The sequence below is a fragment of the Ranitomeya variabilis genome, chromosome 5, assembly GCF_051348905.1.
Source record: "Ranitomeya variabilis isolate aRanVar5 chromosome 5, aRanVar5.hap1, whole genome shotgun sequence".
Classification (NCBI taxonomy): domain Eukaryota; kingdom Metazoa; phylum Chordata; class Amphibia; order Anura; family Dendrobatidae; genus Ranitomeya; species Ranitomeya variabilis.
Window position 1 is genome coordinate 364,485,129 of NC_135236.1, and position 24,022 is coordinate 364,509,150.

The following is a 24,022-nucleotide window of genomic DNA, read 5'->3' on the forward strand; positions in this document are numbered from 1 at the left end:
ACTATTGCTGACTGACTAAATACTTTTTTGCCCCACTGTGTATATATATATATATATATATATATATATATATATATATATTACATACGGTATTTACAGTATATATATATATTGCTGCACAATAATCCTGTTCCTTTGAGAGCAAGAAAGAACTAATAAGTGATTAATTTTATCAGCATAGGTTATCGATTACTACTTCTTTAATCACTTACTATGCTTCACTGAGAGTGATACACACAAGATGAAGGCGAGAAATAATTAAAAGATTGATTTTATTTGCAGCAGGACAAATACAAGGCTCACCAGCATTTTTTTTACATTACCCTCCCAGACAGTCAACAAATAACTAGCAGGCATAATTGTGCCCAGCCACCATATGAAGGCACCCGCTTTTAAAGCTGGCAAAAATCTTTTCGGTCCGAGGAGTAAACCTTTACCTGATCAGTGGATCAATTTGATGTGGAGCTCCCCATCTATCATCATTAGAAACATATTAGTAACATGCAGAAATCACACTAAAATGCAGCTTTTTCACATTCATGGGAAATATTTATGCCGCTGTTAATGTACATGCCGTGCTGCACCATGATATAGCAATGCATATAAATAACGATCACCCACGCTGTTTACGCAACATGTCAAAGCCACCTCTGAACGCCCACACATCGCCGTGCTCATGGAAGCCTATCATTACTAGAGATGGGAAGGAAGTGCGGATGAACAAGAACGTCTACAACAGATTTTGTCCCACAGCGAATCTGACAAATATATTTGTTTGAGAATTAAAAAAAAAAAGTGGTTATCACAAAACATTTCAGAGTTGGACTGAACAGGCCATCATTGGGGACAGTTGTGCGCAATATTCAGATTACAGCGATATAAGAAAGATTTACTACAACCGGAGTGGTACAAGCTAGTAATTATATATATTTATTATCTCCATTACATTAATCTAGAGATCAGTTTACCTACATGTCTTCGATAGACATAAAATGTAGGCCGGTGTCATATGTCTGCAGTAGTTCTCGGCTTCACGACAATAACCAAAGGATGGAAGGGATGGCAATTATTCATGATGGAGAGTATGCTCCCAATTAGCCCAAAAGTGACCCCCATATATTGCATTAACCGTACTGTATGTCATCAGTTCAATAGCAGTAATGCTGTCAAGTGTGGTTTTATGGTAACCACAAATGTCCTTTAAGGGTCTGCACAGTCAACGTCCATCTGTGCTAAAAGCCCTCTATGTGAAATCATCCAGCTGCTCAACGTTCACACTTGTGACCCGACCATGTTTATGTAGCTAGATGAATTCGGCCTTGATCAATGCTCAGACCAAGGAGAACGTTACTGGCCTGTGGATGACAATGAATAAGGCTACACTCCAAGTATTGTTACACAGACATCTGATACCTTCACTGACATTCATATAGCAGATGTCTAGAGAACATGAAATTTAGAAAATTACATGCGATTGTGCTTGTGTGTAGCATTAGAAAAATGACAGGTTTTCACTGAAAATTATATCTCCAGAAAAGGTGATGGGTTTATGTCAGCAGTTTTGAGCTACAGTGATGGTATCTTCAGAACCCTCTTGTCTTTGGTCAACAGAAGCCTTTCACGGTGCAAAAGCCAAAGCCAATACTGTAATTGTCCGTTGTGAGGAGGAGAAATGGCAATCTTTACTGTTCAATTTCAAGATTATCGATTTTAATATCGGGTGGCTTAAAGCTGACCACTTCCTCATATGTAATCTCTGGTGGAAAAGCAAACCAAAATAAAATTATTCAACACATAAAATAAAATGGCTTCAATATTAACATTTCACATAAAAATATTTAAAAAAAGCATAGTGTGAATAAAAAACATGTAGATATTTGCCTTCAGTGACAATAAAGAAAATGGTGCCAGGCTTTGCTCTGGGGACATTAGACACATGAAGACTAGGCCTATGTGGTCAGACGACACCAAACATTTTTATTTTGTAATTTTTTTTTTCATCATTGGATGCCAGAATTTGTTTTCCAAAATTGATAAAAAAAAGCAGAATTACTGTTTTGTGTGTTTTTTTTCTATTTTAAATTTGACAATATTCACAGTGCAGATAAATTTTTAACTTTGTTGTGTGGGTCAGTGCAATTGCAGCAATACATTTATACAGTTATTTATGTTTTGTAACATTTCTACAATAAATACTGTCGTAGCGAAAAATTGTAAAATTCATAAAGACATCTCCGGACGAGGGACATGTCACCCTCACATTGAATATATGAGATTAATTATAATGGGGTAAGTGAGAAACTAATTATAACTGGGGAAGGGAGACAGAGCGGACACGTCAACCTCTATTGAAGTAGAGTGCCTCCTGCCGTGAACAGATAATTACAACAAGGAATCTGATGAGAACCAGTCAAAAACGCTAGGATTCCTATACTCTGAGCCGGAGAAGTACACTTCCAAGGCAAGAGCTTCCTCTTTTCAAAAAAGTTATCTTAGGCTGGTTTCACACTTGCGTTTTCATCTGCAGCGTTTTTTAAAAAAACGCATGTGGTGAAAAAACGCATGTAAACGCGGCAAAACGCGGGTTTTCCCGCGTTTACATGCGTTTTTCCCGCGTTTGCGTTTTTGAAACGCATGCTGAGAAGTGTGTGACAGCTGCCAGTCATCAAAATCAACTAGAAAACACTATTAATAGAATTAGCTCGGGTTAGGGTTAGGATCCCTAGGGTTAGGGTTAGGGGTAGCTTTTTATTAGAATGTCCTGGTCACCAAGTCGCTGATAAGCCATCAAGGTGATAAAGGGATCCAAACCCTAACCCTAACCCTTGGGATCCTAACCTTACCCCTAACCCTAACCCTACCCCTAACCCTTGGGATCCTAACCCTAACCCTACCCCTAACCATAACCCTTGGGATCCTAACCCTAACCCTAACGCATGCGTTTTTTCGCGGCAAAAAAACGCCGCTAGAAATTACTACAGGTTGCATTTCTGCAAATGAACGCACGCGTCAAAAAACGCATGCGTTGCCAAAAACGCGTCAAAACGCATGCGAAAAAACACATGCATTTTTAATGTTAAGTATAGGAAAAAAAACGCATGCGTTTTTTAGCGCTAAAACGCAGCTTACAAAAACGCAAGTGTGAAACCAGCCTTAGACTTTCTGGAGCCAATGGTCAATTTGATAATTATGGGAGAAATATTTTCAGCGTTGTAGCGAAATGACGACCATAACACATTCACTCACATCACAGCAAGGATATTCTAACACCTCCAACTTAAATATCGGCAGATGGATAATGCGCTATCCATGCCATGTTTCATCTCTATAGAAAGGTAAAATGGTAACAGGAAACATGACAATGATATCTCCCGCATGGGACTTCCTGGGAAAAAGATATCCTAAAAGTTGGGGATCTCAAAGTTCAAAAATACCTAGCAGATTCCATGACCAGCACCCAGATGAGCTCACGAAGGGGAGGTATGTCGGCATAACCTTCATCTAATAAAAGTCAGAGTTTGAGTTTTGGTCATTTGCCAGTCCTGTAAGGTACAGCTTTCTATAGTTCTGTCAGTGTTCCTAAGAAGTACTTCACATCATCGGCAACCTCCACTTGCGACATGTTGTTGTTGAATCCTTGATCACTCCCCTGATGAGCTAATGACGAAACGTGTCGGGAGAAAGGAGGGAAGTCCACAAATAATTTCTAGATCGGGTGAGACCGTTCCTTAATTTACAATAGTCGCAATAACCCTCTAAACAATTTTAAGAAAGAATCGGTTATAAGGGGTCAAATATGGGCGTAAGAAGGACTTAATTATGGGCTAAGCAGCATGCAATGATTTGAATGACCTATAAACCCTCCCCTATACTACTGCCTTGTTAAATGTATAATTTACATGTGCTGCTGATGACCAGTTGGTCGAATGGCTGCTATTCCTGAAGGGATTCTGTTGATTGCTACAGCTGGACAACTGGATGAGTACGAGTATTTGATGATAATATTTTTGCGGAAGTTGAACCACTTGTCTGTTTAGTAATACAGTTAGGTCCATATATATTTGGACAGAGACAACATTTTTCTAATTTTGGTTATAGACATTACCACAATGAATTTTAAACAAAACAATTCAGATGCAGTTGAAGTTCAGACTTTCAGCTTTCATTTGAGGGTATCCACATTAAAATTGGATGAAGGGTTTAGGAGTTTCAGCTCCTTAACATGTGCCACCCTGTTTTTAAAGGGACCAAAAGTAATTGGGACACATTCAATAATTTTAGATAAAATGTTCATTTCTAGTACTTGGTTGAAGACCCTTTGTTGGCAATGACTGCCTGAAGTCTTGAACTCATGGACATCACCAGATGCTGTGTTTCCTCCTTCCTGCTCTGCCAGGCCTTCACTGCGGTGGTTTTCAGTTGCTGTTTGTTTGTGGGCCTTTCTGTCTGAAGTTTAGTCTTTAACAAGTGAAATGCATGCTCAATTGGGTTGAGATCAGGTGACTGACTTGGCCATTCAAGAATATTCCACTTCTTTGCTTTAATAAACTCCTGGGTTGCTTTGGCTTTATGTTTTGGGTCATTGTCCATCTGTAGTATGAAACGACGACCAATCAGTTTGGCTGCATTTGGCTGGATCTCAGCACACAGTATGTCTCTGAATACCTCAGAATTCATTCGTGTCCTTCTGTCCTGTGTCACATCATCAATAAACACTAGTGACCCAGTGCCACTGGCAGCCATGCATGCCCAAGCCATCACACTGCCTCCGCCGTGTTTTACAGATGATGTGGTATGCTTTGGATCATGAGCAGCACCACGCCTTCACCATACTTTTCTCTTTCCATCATTCTGGTATAGGTTGATGTTGGTTTCATCTGTCCAAAGAATGTTCTTCCAGAACTGTGCTGGCTTTCTTAAATGTTTATTAGCAAAGTCCAGTCTAGCCTTTTTATTCTTGATGCTTATGAGTGGCTTGCACCGTGCAGTGAACCCTCTGTATTTACTTTCATGCAGTCTTCTCTTTATGGTAGATTTGGATATTAATACGCCGACCTCCTGGAGAGTATTGTTCACTTGGTTGGCTGTTGTGAAGGGGTTTCTCTTCACCATGGAGATTTATTCTGCGACCATCCACCACTGTTGTCTTCCGTGGGCGCCCAGGTCTTTTTGCATTGATGAGTTCACCAGTGCTTTCTTTCTTTCTGAGGATGTACCAAACTGTAGATTTTGCCACTCCTAATATTGTAGCAATTTCTCGGATGGGTTTTTCTGTTTTCGCAGCTTAAGGATGGTTTGTTTCACCTACATGAAGAGCTCCTTTGACCGCATGTTTACTTCACAGCAAAACCTTCCAAATGCAAGCACCACACCTCAAATCAACTCCAGGCCTTTTATCTGCTTAATTGAGAATGACTTAACGAAGGGATTGCCCACACCTGTCCATGAAATAGCCGTGGAGTAAATTGTCCAATTACTTTTGGTCCCTTTAAAAACAGGGTGGCACATGTTAAGGAGCTGAAACTCCTAAACCCTTCATCCAATTTTAATGTGGATACCCTCAAATGAAAGCTGAAAGTCTGAACTTAAACTGCATCTGAATTGTTGTGTTTAAAATTCATTGTGGTAATGTCTATAACCAAAATTAGAAAAATGTTGTCTCTGTCCAAATATATGTAAGAGGGTGGTGCTGTTATGGACAGTAAGGAACACACTGTCACTTTAAGAGGCTGCACCCCCTTGTCTGGTGTGATGGAATGTTCTGCTTCTCCCCTGCAATAATCGTTGTAATGAACTAGTCTGTGCAGAGTGCAGGTGTGGAGCTGGAGCAGCGTGTGTGAGCTGAGGCTGCTGCAGAGAGGACTTTTTGTGCTGATAGCTGAAAGAGAGAAGAACTGTGTCCTGATATAGCTGCAAGAGAGCCACGAAAATACAGAGAAAGGGATTTACAGTTTCCAGGAGCATCCCTAGGATCCAGAAGCAAGGAGAAGACCACGCTTCATAGAGGTGACAGGAAGCCGTGCACACCACCGTATTAGACTGCTGGGGGCCCCCCTGGGACTGGGGCGGATTCTCCAAAATCACCGTGAGTTTGTTCCTGTTTGGTGCACCTGTTAGGGCCTAGTGTAGGCTTCAATAGTCAGTACACGGGAGCCGTGTGGCCTGCTTAGTATAGGCCAGGGAGGTTATAGGTAGAGTAGCATCATCACTCGTTTATTGTTTACATTTGCTTGTTAGACATATTTTAAGTCTGTAAAAGCTGGGGCACCGTGCTATTTTACGGAAAAGATAAAGTTTATTGCTCTTGTAAATTGTCTTTTGCCATTGTATACCCCTGTTTGCATCTTCCTCATCCACTTCATTCCTTGCCTTCCAATAAATCTACCCTTTGTTGTTTGCACCTCATCTTGTGTACAGTAGTCTTCCTGCACCGTGGTGGTCCCCCGGCCATCGCTTCATATATATGGACCTAACTGTACAAATGCTTTCATAGGCACTAACTGCAATGCGTCAATAGACCTATGAATTGGTCATTGATGGGAATTTTTTTTTTTTTCGCAAGCTTGCTTTAGGATATTGTGTCTATGTGGACTGCACACAATGTAAGATTCCCTTCTTGGGGTCTAGTTTCAGATCAAATTTGCTACATCATTTTTCTAACTTCGAATATGGGCACCCAGGCAGAGGGAGTAAACGTGCTGAAATCAGCCTATATTGACCTTTGGGTGTGCAGCATGATATTTGTTGTCTGTCTTTTGCATGTGCACTTTTTATTATCAATTTTTAAATATTTGGAAATAAAGTTTATTAGTTTTATTACCAATCATTACTCCAATACGCTAGTCTCTATCTATTTAGATTGGAATAACCATATGCTACTAAATAATACTATTCTGATGCCGGCAGCTGATTTATACTTGTAAGCAGCACATGCACTGCTTCCAAGCAGAGGACAGCTGCCGGAATACTCACTGCTCCTCAAGCCGGGACTATGGGCGTGTAAAGCAGTGAATATTCATTGATCTTTAATAGTGGGTACAGTAACCTCAGCCGCTGGCTTGCTGCAGCGGCCGGGCGATCACGTGTGCCCGCTATTAAAGGGAATGAATATTCACCGCTCCCATGGGCGTAGAGAGGAATAGCGGGCACACATGATCGCCCAGCAGCTGGAGGAAGCCAGTGGCTGCAACTACTGTGCCTGCTATTAAAGATCAATGAATATTCACATCCATGGGAGTGAAGAGCAGTGAATATTCATTCCCTTAAAAGGAAGGTGCCGCAATTTTGTTTTTGTATTAAAAATTTATTGTTTATATAAACAATTATTTTTAATACAAAATTTTTTTTTTTAACTTTAATATCTTTTTTATTATTAATTATTTTTGCAGCCACTGGGCGCCGCCATTTTGCTTTGCAGGAGTGTAAGAGTCCCAGCACGACACTTACACTCTGCAAATATGGTAGCCCTGGGCATAGGACTCAGCGGTCGGCGTCCGACCCCATACCTATCATTGAGCTGCTCCCTGCTGTGATCTGGCTATGCCCCCTGGGCTGTCCACACATCACAGCAGAGGCAGGAGGTCGGCGCCATCTTTCTTCAGCCCACAGTGTGTGAGCTCCACTGTGACTGAGAGCTGCGCTGTTATAGGGACAGCTCCAGCTGTCTCTCCTTTCACACTGTCAGCAGCGGCCGTTCCCTGTCCTCTGCTGCCTGGTGCCCAGGCTCTAATCTCTAGAATCGCTAGAGGATGAAGTGCTGCGGTCTGATGTCCTCTATCAGGAGCTGCAGAGGTAACACGGGGGAGGGGGAGAGTCTCTCTGTGCTGCTCCGACCCTGCCTCTCACTGCAGCTCCTCATCAGGACATCAGACCGTGTATCTATCACTATACTGTGCTGAGCCATGTATCTAATCCTCTCCTGTGTGATATTGTCTGCTGAGCCATGTATCTAATCCTCTCCTGTATGATACTGTCTGAGCCGTGTATCTTATCCTATCCTGTGTGATACTGACTGCTGAGCCGTGTATCTAATCCTCACCTGTATGATCCTGTCTGAGCCGTGTATCTTATCCTATCCTGTGTGATACTGACTGCTGAGCCATGTATCTAATCCTATCCTGTGTGATACTATGCTGAGCCGTGTATCTAATCCTATCCTGTGTGATACTGACTGCTGAGCCATGTATCTAATCCTATCCTGTGTGATACTGTCTGGTGAACCGTGTATCTAACCCTGTCCTATGCACTCCCCTCCCCCCTGCATGTCTTTCCTCATTGCACACACAACTCAATGCGTGCGATAACAGGAGCTGCAGGGGTCATGCTGTATTATGGCATTATGTGTGATCTATATGACGGTATTATGTGATCTGTATGGTGGTATTATACTTGATCAGTATTGAGAGAATTATATGGTGGTATTGTGTGTGATCTATATGGCGGTATTATGTGAGATCTATGTGGCGGCATTGTGAGAAGTATATGGCGGTATTGTGTGATCTATATGGTGGTATTATGTGAGAACACTGGCGGTATTATGTGTGATCTATATGGCGGTATTATGTGAGAACACTGGCGGTATTATGTGTGATCAATATGGTGGTATTATGTGTGATCTATATGGTGGTATTATGTGAGAACACTATGGCAGTATTATCTTCAGAAAGGGGACCCATTCTATGGTGGTTCTGGTTGAGCAGCTGCACACGGGTCTGGGGTAATAGAGGGGGCAGCATGACCTCCAGTTAGGTGCAGTCAGGGGATGGCTGGTGAGGCAGCTGAAGAGAGGGGTCTCATGTTTATCATTACTATATGGCTACATTTCCTTCCCAGCGTCACGCCGTACTTCGCCTGTCGCCCTCGCTTTCACACATCGCCAGGACAGGATGGAGAAGACAGGATCTGAGGAGGGGTATGGGGTTTTTGCATGCAAAGTCTGGATCAGAACAGGCCATCAATCTGCAGAAATGTTTCCTGGATTTCTGTGGAGCAGACGGTCCATCCATGTGTATAAGACAGTGCTCTATGTACAATCCCTGGCTGCTCCGCGCACCGAACAGGGTGCCCCCCCATAGACCAGCACACTGCTCTCCTGAAATACTCTGTGCTGCTGTCACCCTGCTCCCTCCACCATATATCTCCCAGAATCCTTGCTGCCTGCCATCCTCGGTGACTGTCACCTTGTCAGTATAAGGCTACTTTCACACTAGCGTCGGTACGGGGCCGTCGCTATGCGTCGGCCCGAAGTACCGACGCACGTTGTGAAAATAATGAACAACGGGGGCAGCGGTTGCAGTTTTTCAACGCATCCGCTGCCCCATTGTGAGTTGCGGGGTGGAGGGGGCGGAGTTTCGGCCGCGCATGCGTCGTCGGAAATGGCAGACACGACGCACAAAAAAAGTTACATGTAACGCTTTTTTGTGCCGACGGTGCACCAAAACATGACGCATCCGTCGCACGACGGATGCGACGTGTGGCAATGCGTCGCTAATGTAAGTCTATGGGGGAAAAACGCATCCTGCAGACAACTTTGCAGGATGTGTTTTTTCTCCAAAACGACGCATTGCGACGTCTGTCAAAAGATGCTAGTGTGAAAGTAGCCTAACTCTGCAGTCACCAACAAAATGGCTGCTCACTGGGTTCCTGAATATCATCCTCTCTTATCCCTTAGCAAACACCCAGAAGGGGAGGAGAGGAGACATCACACACGTCAGCAGACTCCGCCCATAATTACTGCAGTGCTGTAATGTGAGCTATTTGTACACTTGGTTTTTGTGAAATTTCAGCAGCTGCTCCCCCTAGTGTTTAAAAGTGGAAATTCCAAAACTTTTCAAATTATTTTTCATATTTTACTAAATTATAAACAAATGATAATATTTTTTAAGAAACTGTAAACATTAATTCTTTACATTTTTTTAGTTGCGGTAAAATTTTTTTTTTTTATGGCACCTTCCCTTTAAGTAGCAGGCACACTTCAGAGCCCAGCAACTGCAGGAAGCAGGTGGCTGCGGCTAATAGTGTGTCCACTATTAAAGAGAAATGAATATTCACTGCTCTCCACTCCCATTGGCGTAGAGAGCAGTGAATATTAATTTCTCTTTAGCAATGGGCACAGCTGTTAGCCATGCAGCCGGCTCCTGCCTCCTGTGACCCGCTGCTCTGCTGCTGCGGCTCCCCCACCTCCCCATCCAAAGCCACAGCAGGTACATCGGGACTATATGACGCACTCCCCATTTTCCTCCAAATTTTGAGGAAAAAAGTGAGTCTTATAGTCTGAAAAATACGGTATATATATGTATCACTTGCAATGTCCCAAAGCGTTTTCCCCCATTAGCCCTGGGGTTCATTATGGGAACCTGTTTGTAGCCACAGGTCACAGCCAGCATTTCACTGATGAACCCCAGTGCTTCTGGGGATAAATGTGTTGGGACATTGCGAGTGATACCTACTATATGGGTCTGGCTTCTATAAGAACTTCAATATGGTATTACACATTGCAGATGAATATATTATCTAATATTATGCCTCTATTTAAAGACTTATGTATTAAACACTGGTTATGTCTTTGTATGGTTAATATTGGGGACATCATATATTTTATATCTTTTGTGAGTGCAGCAGCTGAGAGGTTTCGGGACACTGTAAATGATGCTTACTATATGGGTTTGGCTTTTATGGGAAATTCAACATAACTATTATACATTGTAGATAAGTAGTGATGAGCGGAGTGTACTCATTGCTCAGGTTTTCCAGAGCATGCTCGGGTGATTTCCGAGTATTTATGACTGCTCGGAGATTTAGGGTAAGTTCACACAGGATGTTTTTGCTGCGTTTTTTTATGCTAATTTTCAGCTGCTTTTTACAGTACCAGCAAAGCCGATAAGATTTTAGAAATCTCATGCACACACATTGGTTTTTTGTGTGATCACTATTTTGTGCTTTGCGGCATTTTTTTTTTTACATAGAGCATGTCACTTCTTTCAGCGTTTTTGCTGCGTTTTTTCACCCATTGACTTGAATGGGTATTGAAAAAAATGCAGCAAAAACGCAGGTATCATTATTTGCTGCGTTTTTGCTGCTGAAAATCCAAGGACATTAGCCTGGACAAAGAGAATAAAAAAAACGCACAAAAAAACCGCATAAAAAACCGCAACGAAAAACTCAACAAAAACGCACCTAAACCTGCGTTTTTGACGCAGCTTCTTTCCTGCCAAGATGATCAGGTTTTGCTGCAGAAAAAAAAGCAGCAAAAACGTCCTGTGTGAACTTACCCTAAATTTTCATCGTGGCAGCTGAATGATTTACAGCTACTAGCCAGGCTGAGTACATGTGGGAGTTGCCTGGTTGCTAGGGAATCCCCAGATATAATAAAGTAACAAAGCAGGCTAGTAGCTGTAAATCATTTAGCTGCCAGCGATGAATACAATCTCTGAGCAGTCATAAATACTTGGAGACCACCCGAGCAACGAGTACACTCGCTCATCACTAGAGATAAGCATTTAGACTTTTTTTATTAGATCTGAGGACATTGTAACTATTTAATATATGATACCCACTCCTGAACACAGTAATTGATAAATAGCCAATAAGTTATACTCACCTTCTAGGATTTAAAAGGGATATCTACCCTAATTCAGACTATGTTATCCCACACAAGGTGTTGGTCGGGCCATATCACCTATTTTTGTGATACTACATATTCTCTTACATTGTTCATTACTTGGTCGCCTCTTTACACATAGCCGTGTGTTTGTGTTTTTTTGGTTTTACTACACAGGTTAAGGGTATATTAGAGGCTCCATAAAATAGAAACTAAGGGTGCCAACCTCCACTGATAGGTAGGGCATCCCCTAGGGAATTTTAGGGCATATCGGCCCACACATTCTCTGGTTTATGTCCACTCCTTCAGGGTTTCCTGTTCCCCTATAACCCTATTTTTTACAAAAGTATATTCTTTGGGAGTTTTTCAATTTATTCTTTCAGTAGTATTAATAATTAATATATTTAAGTATGTATTTTTCATTGCTTTGCTATGAACTGTTTGTGTTATATCCCTTTAACCTATTTTTGTGAAATTGTTTTAACCCCTTAATGACAGCCAATACGTCTTTTAACTGACCTGAGAATTGCCTCCCCATACAGGAGACAATCCAGCAGCTGTCGGCTGTACACTATAGCTGACAACTTGCTGTATGAGCCACGATCAGTGTTTGCACCGCCCAAATCTGTTTACCCCCTTAGATGCTGCTATCAAAAGTGACTGCATCATATAAATGGTTAACAGAGTGTGGGGGCTTCCCCTTTATCCCAATTAGCACCATGAGATCATAATTTTGTGGTCTTAATGTTTGCCATGGCAATTCATAACCAAATAGCGGCCTTCGAGTCTGACGGCTGTAGTAATTTGTTCAGAAGTTAGAGGCATTTAGGTGGTAAAAATACACATTTTCATTTCTGTCAGGCCACTTTGCATTAATTCCTGTAAAGCACCTGAAGGGTTAATAAACTACCTGACTGCAGTTTTCAATATGTCAGGGGGTGCTGTTTTTAAAATGGTTTAACTTTTGGGGGTTTCCCAATATATGAGACCCCTAAGGGCACTTCAAACCTGGATAGGTCCCTAAAAAAATAAATTTTGTAAATTTCTTTGAAAAAATGAAAAATTACTGCTACATTTTTAAACCTCCTAAAATGCTAACAAAATAAAATAACATTTTACAGATGGTGCTGATGTAAAGCCGACATGTGGGAAATGTTATTTATTAATGTTTTTCTATGGTATGACTCTCTGGATTAAAGAGATAATCATTCAAAGTTTGAAAATTGCTAATTTTTTAAAATGTTTCTCAAATTTCTGATATTTTTTATAAATAAACAGAAATCATATTGACCTACATTTATCATTATCGTAAAGTATAATGTGTTACGAAAAAAACAGTCTCAAAATCACTGGGATTTGTTGAAGTGTTCCAGAGTTATTACCACATATAGTGACACTGGTCAGATTTAAAAAATTTGGCTCCGTCACTAAGGGGTTAAACTTACTAAAAAAAGTTAAATTTTAGAGGTCCTTTTTTGTTTTTGTGCATAATTGGGATCTTATCATATAGTTTTTTTTGGTCTTCGCTATAGTCTGATGAACCAAGGTTGGAATTTTTGGCAATAATTCTGAAACAGTGCCAATAGTGTAAAACAACAACATAATAATAATCCCACAGTGAAATATGGTGGAGGCAGCATTTAATCAAGGTGGGAGCAATTAGGAACAGTCCCAAAAATCAGTCAACTTTGAGACAAAGCCTTCAAAGCCTCTGAAGCTGAAGAGGAATTTCACCTTTCAGAATGACAATGACCATGCACATACATCAACTCAACATAAGAATGGCTTCCCCAGAAATTAATCAAAGTTTTAGGATGGCCCAATCATAGCCCAGACATGAATCCAATTGAAAATCTGTGGGTTGATCTAAAGAGGGTGCTGTACACAGGAGATTCCCTTACTATCTGACAGATTTGCGCTGTGCACAGAAGATTTCCTTGCGCTAAGGCAAGGAAAAGTGACTGATTGAACCACATTATTAGCTGTTTTTTCCACCCAAAATTGATTTCAGTTCATTTTTCAATTGAACTGTACAGATTGTAGGTCAAATTAAGAACGGGGTCCCATTAGCGTACGGCATCTGATAATTCTCTCATGTGAGAGTGTCCGATGAGATATTCCAATGACCCTCGGCTCCTGCTCTGCTGCGAGCGGTTGCCGAGTGTCAGTGCTCTGTGCTCCGATCCCCTGACATAACAGGATTAGAGCACAGCTGTGGAGGAGACGGAGAAAGTAATTTCTCCATCTCCTCTGCTGCTGGAGGGAATCGCACTGCACCCGGGTGATATCCGAGTGCAGCGCAATGTTCCACAAGCACCCTTACACTTATATGGGTGCGTGTGATCAGATTCTTGGGTGCAACCACAGCATGCTGCTGTTTTTTTCACATGCTGAATTGCGGATGTACATTGGGGAGAGTGCAATCTGATTTTTTGCACTTTTCTGATTGCATTGCAAGTGGGAATGAGCCCTAAAGATGGAAAAGTTCTGAAAGGATTCCTCTTGGCATGATTTTTTTACATGGAAAAAACATGGCTTTTTATATATCCAATGCATATACAGCAAGTTATTTTCATTAAAGGGAATCTGTCAGAAGGTTTTTGCCAATTAATCTGAGAATATCATGACAGAGGGGCAGAGAGCCCGATTCCCAGAAAGTTTCACTTGCTCAGCAGCTTGTGTAGTGTCAGTACAATCAGTGTTTTACCAGCAGAAGATTATTACTGCCAGACTAGGTGTCACATGATGAGCTAATCTGTGCAGCCCCACCACCAATTGGAAGCTTGCTAACAGTGTAGAGTGTACACTGGGAGATGTCAATCAGTGGTGTGGCTGGTGTTCAACACAGCTCAGCATTCTGACCACTGCTACATCTACTGCAGAAAATAGGGATTTTATCAAATCTACACCAAGCAGTCTAATAAGTGATACATCACTGGAATCAGGTTCTCTGTCCCTACATCATGCATCTCTCATATTCCAAAGAACCTGCTGACAAATTCCCTTTAAGGACTTAAAGGCGTTTTCTGGGACTTGATGGTGAGGTCAGAGTTCCAGGTGACTGAAGTAACTGGGATGCTCATCCCTCGGTTGCATAGCAGTCACAGCTCTGCACATTCAGTAGTGGCCATATCTGGCATCACCTAAATGAAACCGGGTTGCAGGCACAGCTTCTATAACATGCACATATAGGTACGCCTAGCAAGCGATTAGGGGGATGCTGCAATCAGTCATGAAGAGTTGGGAGTGTTACATTTTGCGGCTTCTTATTTGATGCGGCACACTCGAGCACATCCCTGTACCTTTCCATTCCTCTATTGTGCGTTCTTTATTCTCTGTAGACTCATCATATGGCTCAGCCTCCGGCTCATCTTCGGGATCGTGATACTGCTCAAAGTAAGGATGTGCCAGGGCGTCCGTGGCTGTGATCCGATTATCACTGTCTAAAATCAGCATCCGCTTCAGCAGATCAATTGCTAAAAAGAGAAGACATCTCTTGTCAAAATCTCGCGCCTTTTAAAGTGATGAGATAGCAGTAACAAGAGCTTCCAATGTATGAATGATGAGTCTGGGCATTCCCAGTGATGCAGACAGTTACAGACACGGCCGCTGGTCGGGTGCATACTGGAGACGTCGGCGGAAATCATTTCCCAACTCATAGTTCCGTGTCTTGTACAGCTTTTTTGATACTACTGATTAGATGACAATCATGGTAATGGCTACTAGAACTACTATACACTGTGATGGAACACACTTATCGAGCGCTCTGCTCCAGGTATACTGCAGAAGAGGAGGTACATACCTAGAGGGTTGGCACCGCGGAACACCTCGTTCAGATCCTGCTGCGGCATGTGTGGCAAGGACTCAATATACCGCCGAGCCTAGTTATACAAGCACAATTGGGATTACTGGTGAGGAGCGAGGGTGCTCAGATAAGGGGTGCTAACAGAGTGACTTCAGTGTGCTCGGATACTGTGTCCGAGTCCCTGCAGCTGCATGTCTTACGGCTGCCTAACAGACAGACAATCTCTGTATATGTTGTTGCTGTCAAACAGCCCTAAGACATGCAGCTGCAGGGACTCGGACATAGTATCCGAGCACACTGAAGTCACTGGGTTAGCACATGAGCATGCTCAGATAACACCTTATTCGAGAATGTTCACTCATCTCTAGTACTTACTAGTCTTGACTTGAAGAGAATTTTTTTTTAATTCCATATAGAAATTTCCCAGGCCACTGACCTGGCCAGTAATAAGGGATATTATAATAGACATCAAATGTTTGTTGGATCAGCAGAATCCTCATAATAAGTCATTGCTTTGTAACACAGGTTAGAGTGTATGACAATTAAAATATTGGACATGCGACACAAGGATATTTCAATATATAATATTGCCCATCTTTTAATCGTTTTTACCTTTTTGTTTTACTTAAGGGACTGACAATTATCAATATGATCGCACAATCACAACAGATCTAAATTATCGGCACATGAGATCATAGCTTTAAGCATAAAGAACTCACATGTTCGGATGAGATCTTCATAAGAAATTCAGAATTAGGTGTGCCGACAACTTCCATTATCCTTTTCAACTGATCGATATCTGAACTTATTTAGGAAAATGGTACGTATACTCCAAAATAACAAAACACTTGACTGTTCCTTCACAAATAACATTTAATATGTCTGTTCATGCAACTCAAGGTCCCCATGAACGCTAGATTAAAGGGAAGTAATCATACAAAAAAAATACATGTGTATACAAAGTTTATTTTTATTTTTTAAAATCAGATATCACAATTTGTATTAAAAATTAAAAAAAAATAAATCTTGCAATTTTCCCCCTGGCCACTAGAGCTTTTTGTAGACTGTTTCAGGAAATAACACATGTACATAGCCACAATCAGCAAAGTCCAAATACAATCTTTTGTACTAAAGTATCAAATTCGTGTGTGAAAAGGTCATTGAGAAGGGAGGTAGAGGATGGTCCATTATCAAATCTCCCATTGTGAATGATGGAACCTTTGTTATGAGCAGTGAACAGAGGTGTTATCAGTTATTGTAATCCTGTTTACACTTCCTGAAAGGACAGGAAGTGTGTGCCTACAAAAAACCCTATTGGCTAGTGAGAAAATCGCAAGGTTACTATTTATTTATTTTTAAATAAAGATTGAGATATAAAAAAACGGATTTAAGCTATTTGTCATTTTCCGTGGATAGTTTCCCTCGAAGATGGCTAAATACAATAATTACATTTGATTGAAAAAAGAAAACAGCTACCTGCACTACTGGTCCGGTGATGTTAGAGCCTCCTGGCTTCCTGCGCTCCAGCTGGTCTGCTGACGTCGGGTGCTGTAGCCGTAAATGGAAATCCACCGATAACTGCATGCAGATGAAAGAAGGTACGGCCGCACTCACCAGTCTCGGTTACAGGAAATATTTATTAGTGCAGAAAACTTCACGGCACGGGGGTGTTCGACATGACAAGAAGAGGTGCAGGCAGAACGACGGCCGTTTCGCGCCTGTCTGGCGCTTCAACGGGTTCTCAACGGGGAACCCGTTGAAGCGCCAGACAGGCGCGAAACGGCCGTCGTTCTGCCTGCACCTCTTCTTGTCATGTCGAACACCCCCGTGCCGTGAAGTTTTCTGCACTAATAAATATTTCCTGTAACCGAGACTGGTGAGTGCGGCCGTACCTTCTTTCATCTGCATGTAAATACAATAATTATCTGTGTATTGGAGCCTCCTGAGAAGCTCTGGAGAGGGACAGAAGAGCACAAAATAGGGCAAAGGACAAGTGAAAAGGATGGTAGCGCTCAACTGAAGGTGTCGCATGCACGCACATCTCCTATAAAAGCGTGGAAAGCCGCTGCGGCGTGGCTGGAGGAGAAGGTTCTTCAAGATGTATAATAGCAAAAACGGAAACTGGAATGTTTAGACAGGCTGCGCTGCGGGAATGAAGATCCTTGGGATTCCAAACTTTTTTTTATTAATACCAACGCATCTCTACGCCAGACCAGCGCCTTTCTCAAAGTATACAAATCAAGTGTGTGAGTTTCCATTTTTGCTATTGGAGTCTACTGACTCTTCTATATTCACTATATTTCTAAAGTTGGATCCTGTTGCTAATGATTCCTATTGTGCAAAAAAAAAGTACGGATACTGTTTACTGTCCCATCAAAAACCATTAGCCATGCCTCTACACGTTTTTTAGTTTTCCAACACATTATATCCAGTATAATATTATTAAGGACATTTATTTATTACTGACACAATTACCGCTAAACTAGAATAATTGACATCTTGCCATATAACTTGTAAGGCATATTTGTCAAGCTATCAAGATCAGTGATCCATAAGGGAATTATTTTCAATATAGTTTCTATTTTACAATTTGTCATCTAAAATATTAAGTTAAACGGTGATAAGAGGATACAGTCATTCCCTGGAAAAAGGGCTTTGCCTTTCAAAAGCTCCGCCATAATGCATCCGACTGACCAAATGTCAACTGCAAACATAAAATAGTTGTAAAGGTACATAAAAAAATACATGTGAAAAATTAAAAGCAAACTTTTGTATTATAAAAGATATAGAGTATAATCTTTGTCTAATTAAACAGATGAAAATAAGTGAACACCGATGAAAAATCAATTAGAAACAACAGAAAGATCAATGGAGCTTTTGGAGTACAAGGCTGTACGACACCTTATCGGGAAAAGTATTTCCTATTGTTGTTCTAGGTCCAAACAAATGTTTGTTCGTCAGTCTAAAACTATGTGTAAAGGGATTCTCTGATTCTCCGAACCACAGGCAGCAGAAAGTAAAGACCCGCTCCTGCCGCAGCAGCGTTTCAGGGAAAAACACTGATAAAATTAGAGCCAGGGACAAAGTGACTAGTCCAAGCAGTTTGTATGATGTTCTCTTCATATACACGCATAGAAAGACCTCTCTCGGTGAGCACGCGAGAACACCTAGTCACCAAGTAACTGACCACGCTTACCACCACGCTTTTTTCTCAAATCCTGGAGTCCATGCTGCCTGTGATTCGGTCAAAAACCGGTCTCATGACTTCTGCCATATTGTAGCCACTTTCTCCACCATGTCAGATGAGGGGTGTGTGGCCTCGCCTAACTAGGAGCGTGGCTAAGTAACTCAGTGGCTAACATTTTGGCACATGTTTCAGGCACAAAATAAGCCAACCTATAGTTGGTGTAAACTTAGACCACACAGTCTTAAAATTAGACAGATTTATCAAACATCATGAATCAGTTTAATAAATCTGGCTCATTTTAAGACTGCCTAGTCTCAGTGTGCACTTCCCCAAAATTAGAAAGCATTGATAAATATGCCCCAGTAACTTAATTTTTGATACAAGAAAAATATATCTTTGTACCGTGTTAGCCAGTAGATAGAAAAATATTACAATTTGAGAGTCCTCAGTGGTTGATACCTTTTCATGGCTAACTGAGAAGATGGTAACAAATAAGCTTTGGAGACTACTCAGGTCCCTTCATCAGGCTCAGATCACCAATGTTATAAAGGCTTGAGCTTATGATTTTGTGCATCTTTGTTCCCGCTACCTGTCTGATTGTAGTGCATCCAATTCAGCATGATCTCTGGAGCTCGATACCATCTGGTTGCTACATAGCCAGTCATTTCATCATCTGTCTGTCTTGCCAGCCCGAAATCTAAAATCTGAAAGATGGAGAATAAGCAGAAATACCATGTGTTATCTATGACTCCTATCATTAATAAGATGAGGCCTTGAAGTGAATGCCAGCACAAAATGACTTATCTTTAAAATTCAATTTTGTTTGTGGCAGTATTACAGTGGTTTTTTTTTCAGTATTTCAGCACTGGAGTGGTGTTACTAATATAAAGTCTCTGCCATTAGTCTCATATTTACCAGCCCCATCTTCACCTTTTATCGGTGCTGCTCCGGGCGGTCTCAGCAGCTTCTGACCTGCCGGATCATTCCAGTGTTTGCTGGAGCAGGCCACAGGTCACTCCTCAATATAAGTCTATGAGAGCCTGGTTCTGGCCCTCAGACTTGTATTTAGAGCTTGTGACCATTACCTCTGACTTTCATTCAGCCAGAAGATGGCGCCGCAGGACCAGATCAGCACCGGGGAGAGCTGAATATGGGGAGGGGGGAGAGGCATAATATTAGGTGCAGGGATCTTTTGTTTGTTGCACCAATCCAGGGCTGAAATAATAAAACAAAAAATGCTGGAGTGGTGCTTTAATTTTTTTTATATTTATTCTTTACATTATCCATATCACTATTAAACATAAATCCCAAATTCTTGCAGTTTTCACTGCGGTCCCAAGCCTAATAGGTTGACAGTTCCAGCTCTCTAGAGATTATATTACTGACAACGGTCAGGTCAGCTGCAGCTAGTCACAGCTCACCTACTCCCTCTCTCTGCTCAGTGACCACTTACAACATAAAATTCTGCAATTTTCAAACTTTGAATTTTTATCCCCTTAAATCGCACAGATATGTCACACAAAATAGTTAATAAATCACATTTCCCACACATCTACCTTACATCAGCACAATTTTGGAAACACTTTTTTTTGTTAGGAAATTATAAAGGTTAAAAGTTGACCAGTGATTTCTCATTTTGACAACAAAATTTACAGAACCATTTTTTTTAGGGACCATCTCACATCTAAAGTCACTTGAGGGGTGTACATGAAAGAAAAAAAAAACAAAAGTGACACCATTCTAAAAACTGCACCCCTCAAGGTGCTCAAAACCACATTCAAGAAGTTTATTAACCCTTTACGTGCTTCACAGGAACTGAAGCAATGTGGGAGGAAAAAATTAACATTTACCGTATATACTCGACTATAAGCCGAGATTTTCAGCCCATTTTTGGGGGCTGAAAGTCCCCTCTCGGCTTATACTCGAGTCATACCCAGGGGTCGGCAGGGGAGGGGGAGCGGGGGCTGTGTAATAATACTCACCTACTCCGGTCCCAGCAGGTCTCTGGCTCCCCGGCGCCCCAGCTTTTTCCTGTACTGAGCGGTCACATGGTACCGCTCATTACAGTAATGAATATGCGGCTCCACCTCCAATAGGGGTGGAGCCGCATATTCATTACTGTAATGAGCGGTAAACGGTGACCGCTCAGTACAGGAAGAAGCTGCCGGCGCCGGGGAAGCAGGGATTACACAGCGGCAGGAGCAGGTGAGTGTAATGGGGAGGGAAGCACTGCGCGATATTCACCTGCTCCCTGTCCCGGGCGCCGCTCCATCTTCAGTGACGCTCAGGTCAAAGGGCGCGATGACATGATTAGTGCACGCCCTCTGCCTGAACGTCAGTGCAGAAGACGCTGAAGATGGAGCAGCCCCGGAATGAAGTCAGGTGAATGTTGAAAGTGTCGGGGGCCTGAGCGACGAGAGGTGAGTATGTGATTTTTTTTTTTTAATCGCAGCAACAGCAAATGGGGCAAGTGTCTGTATGGAGCATCTTATGGGGCCATAACGTTTGTGCAGCACTATATGGGGCAAGTGTCTGTATGGGGCCATAATCAACTTTTGTGCAGTACTATATGGGGCAAGTGTCTGTATGGAGCATCTTATGGAGCCATAATCAACGTTTGTGCAGCATTATATGGGGCAAATGTCTGTATGGAGTATCTTATGGGGCCATAACATTTTTGCAGCACTATATGGGGCAAATATATTTATGGAGCATCTTATGGGGCCATAATTAACGTTTGTGGAGCATTATATAGGGCAAGTGTCTGTATGCAGCATCTTATGGGGCCTTAATCAACATTTGTGCAGCATTATATTGGGCAAATGTGTCTATGGAGCATCTTATGGGGCCATTATTAACCTTTATGCAGGATTATATGGGGCATATTTTAATATGGAGCATCTCATGGGGCCATCATAAACTTTATGGAGCATTATATGGGGCTCCTGATTCAATATGGATATTCAAAAACACTTAGCCTACTGATGTCTCAATTAGTTTTACTTTTATTCGTATCTATTTTTACTTTTGACATTTACCGGTAGCTGCTGCATTTCCCACCCTAGGCTTATACTCCAAAGTCATTAAGTTTTCCCAGTTTTTTGTGGCAAAATTAGGGGGGGTCAGCTTATACTCGAGTATATACGATAACTTTTTTTTTTTTTATAAACATTTTACTTCAGAACCAATTTTTTTTATTTTCACAAGTGTAAAAAGAGAAAATGAACCACAAAATTTGTGGTTCAAGTTGTGCAATTTCTCCTGAGTACGTCGATACCCCATAAGTGGGGGTAAACCACTGTTTGGGCGCATGGCAGAGCTTGGAAGAGAAGGAGCACCGTTTGACTTTTTCAATGCAGAATTGGCAGGAATTGAGATCGGACGCCATGTCACGTTTGGAGAGCCCCTGATGTGCCTAAACAGTGGAAACCCCCCCTCCCACAAGTGACACCGTTTTGGAAACTAGACCCCTTAAGGAACTTATCTAGATGTGTGGTGAGCACTTTGAACCCCCAAGTGCTTCACAGAAGTTTATAACACAGAGCCATGAAAATATAAAATCTTTTTTTTTCCTTCAAAAAGGATTTTTTAGCCTGCAATTTTTTATTTTCCCAAGGGTAACAGGAGAAATTGGACCCCAAAAGTTGTTGTCCAATTTGTCCTGAGAACGCTGATGCCCCATATGTGGGGGTAAACCACTGTTTGGGCGCACAGCAGAGCTCAGAAGGGAGGGAGCACCATTTGACTTTTTGAACACAAAATTGGCTGGAATCAATGGTGGCGCCATGTAGCGTTTGGAGAACCCCTGATGTACCTAGACAGTGGAAACCCCCCAATTCTAACTCCAACTTCCAATTGGGAATAAATATATTTTTTTTATTATTTTTCCCTAACTAAGGGGGTAATAAAAGGGGGAGGGGGTGTTATTTACTACTTTTTTTATTTTCATCACTGTTTGATCTTGTTACCTGCATAAAAGACACCTGTCCACACACAATCAATCACACTCCAACCTCTCCACCATTGCCAAGACCAAAGAGCAGTTAAGGATACCGGGGACAAAATTGTAGACCTGCACAAGGCTGGGATGGGCTACAGGACAATAGGCAAGCAGCTTGGTGAGAAGGCAACATCTGTTGGAGTAATTATTAGAAAATGGAAGAAACACAAGATGACTGTCAATCTTCCTCGGTCTGGGGCTCCATACAAGACCTCGCCTTGTGGGATAAGGATGATTCTGAGAAAGGTCAGGAATCAGCCCAGAACTACATGGAGGACCTGGTCAATGACCTGAAGAGAGCTGGGACCACAGTCTCAAACATTACCATTGGTAACACAATATGTCGTCATGGATTAAAATCCTGCAGGGCACGCAAGGTTACCCTGCTCACTCCAGAACATGTCCAGGTCCGTTTGAAGTTCACCAATTACCATCTGGATGATCCAGAGGAGGCATGGGAGAACGTCCTGCGGTCAGATGAGACCAAAATAGACCTTTATGGTATTAACTCCACTCGCCGTGTTTGGAGGAAGAAGAAGGATGAGTACAACCCAAAGAACACCATCTCAACCGTAAAGAATGGTGGGGGAAACATCATACTTTGGGGGGTGCTTTTCTGCAAAGGGGACATGACGACTGTACCGCATCGAAGGGAGCATGGATGGTGTCATGTATTGAAAGATTTTGACCAACAACCTCCTTCACTCAGAAAGAGCGTTGAAGATGGGCTGTGGCTGGGTCTTCCAGCATGGCAATGACCAAAAACATACAGCCAGGGCAACTAAGGAGTGGCTCCGTAAGAAGCATTTCAAGGTCCTGGAGTGACCTAGCCAGTTGCCAGACCTGAACCCAATAGAAGGCAGCCCCGAAACCTGAAAGATCTGGAGAAGATCTGCATGGAGGAGTGGGGCAAAATCCCTGCTGTAGTTTGTGCAAACTTGGTCAAGAGCTACAGGAAGGCAGACATACTGCATATGCTTTGGCATTGTCACAGATTGTCCCCCTTTTGGATCGTAGTGTTAAACCATATTGGAATGGTGTATAGGTGCATCATCCCTAGGGACCCACTGACATGTATATTAGGGTACGTTGAGGAAATAAAAACAGACAACATGACCAAAATAGCAATTGTGAGACTATTGTTTATTGACAAAAAATTGATTGCAAAATATTGGATTAGAAAAGAGCCCCTATCCAGATGGGAATTTATTGCTAAAATGAACCATATAATTCAACTTGAAAGAAGTACTTACACCAAGAGGATCAATTAGAGTAACACCTGTCTGTACCATTGTAGCGCAAAACTCATAGTAAACTGTAATATTGTTTGATAATGGTTAATAATGGATGAAGTGTTGTTTCCACTGGGAAAGGTCTTCATGGTGGGGGGAAGGGGGGGATTAACTATAATATTGTAAAACGAGTATTGTT

General features: G+C 41.9%; 1 protein-coding gene across 1 annotated transcript in view; it reads right to left on the reverse strand.

Annotated features, from left to right (window-relative positions):
• Window positions 1-255: 255 nt before the first annotated feature.
• MAPK11 (mitogen-activated protein kinase 11) overlaps window positions 256-24,022 on the reverse strand; it is a 59,549-nt gene continuing 35,782 nt past the window's right edge. The window contains exons 7-12 of the mRNA XM_077264918.1: window positions 19,181-19,295; window positions 18,037-18,108; window positions 16,124-16,203; window positions 15,402-15,480; window positions 14,902-15,075; window positions 256-1,756 (exon numbers count right to left, since the gene is read on the reverse strand). Coding sequence (XP_077121033.1) covers window positions 1,683-1,756; window positions 14,902-15,075; window positions 15,402-15,480; window positions 16,124-16,203; window positions 18,037-18,108; window positions 19,181-19,295 — 594 coding nt within the window. The 3' untranslated portion in view covers window positions 256-1,682. The remainder of the gene's footprint in view (window positions 1,757-14,901; window positions 15,076-15,401; window positions 15,481-16,123; window positions 16,204-18,036; window positions 18,109-19,180; window positions 19,296-24,022) is intronic.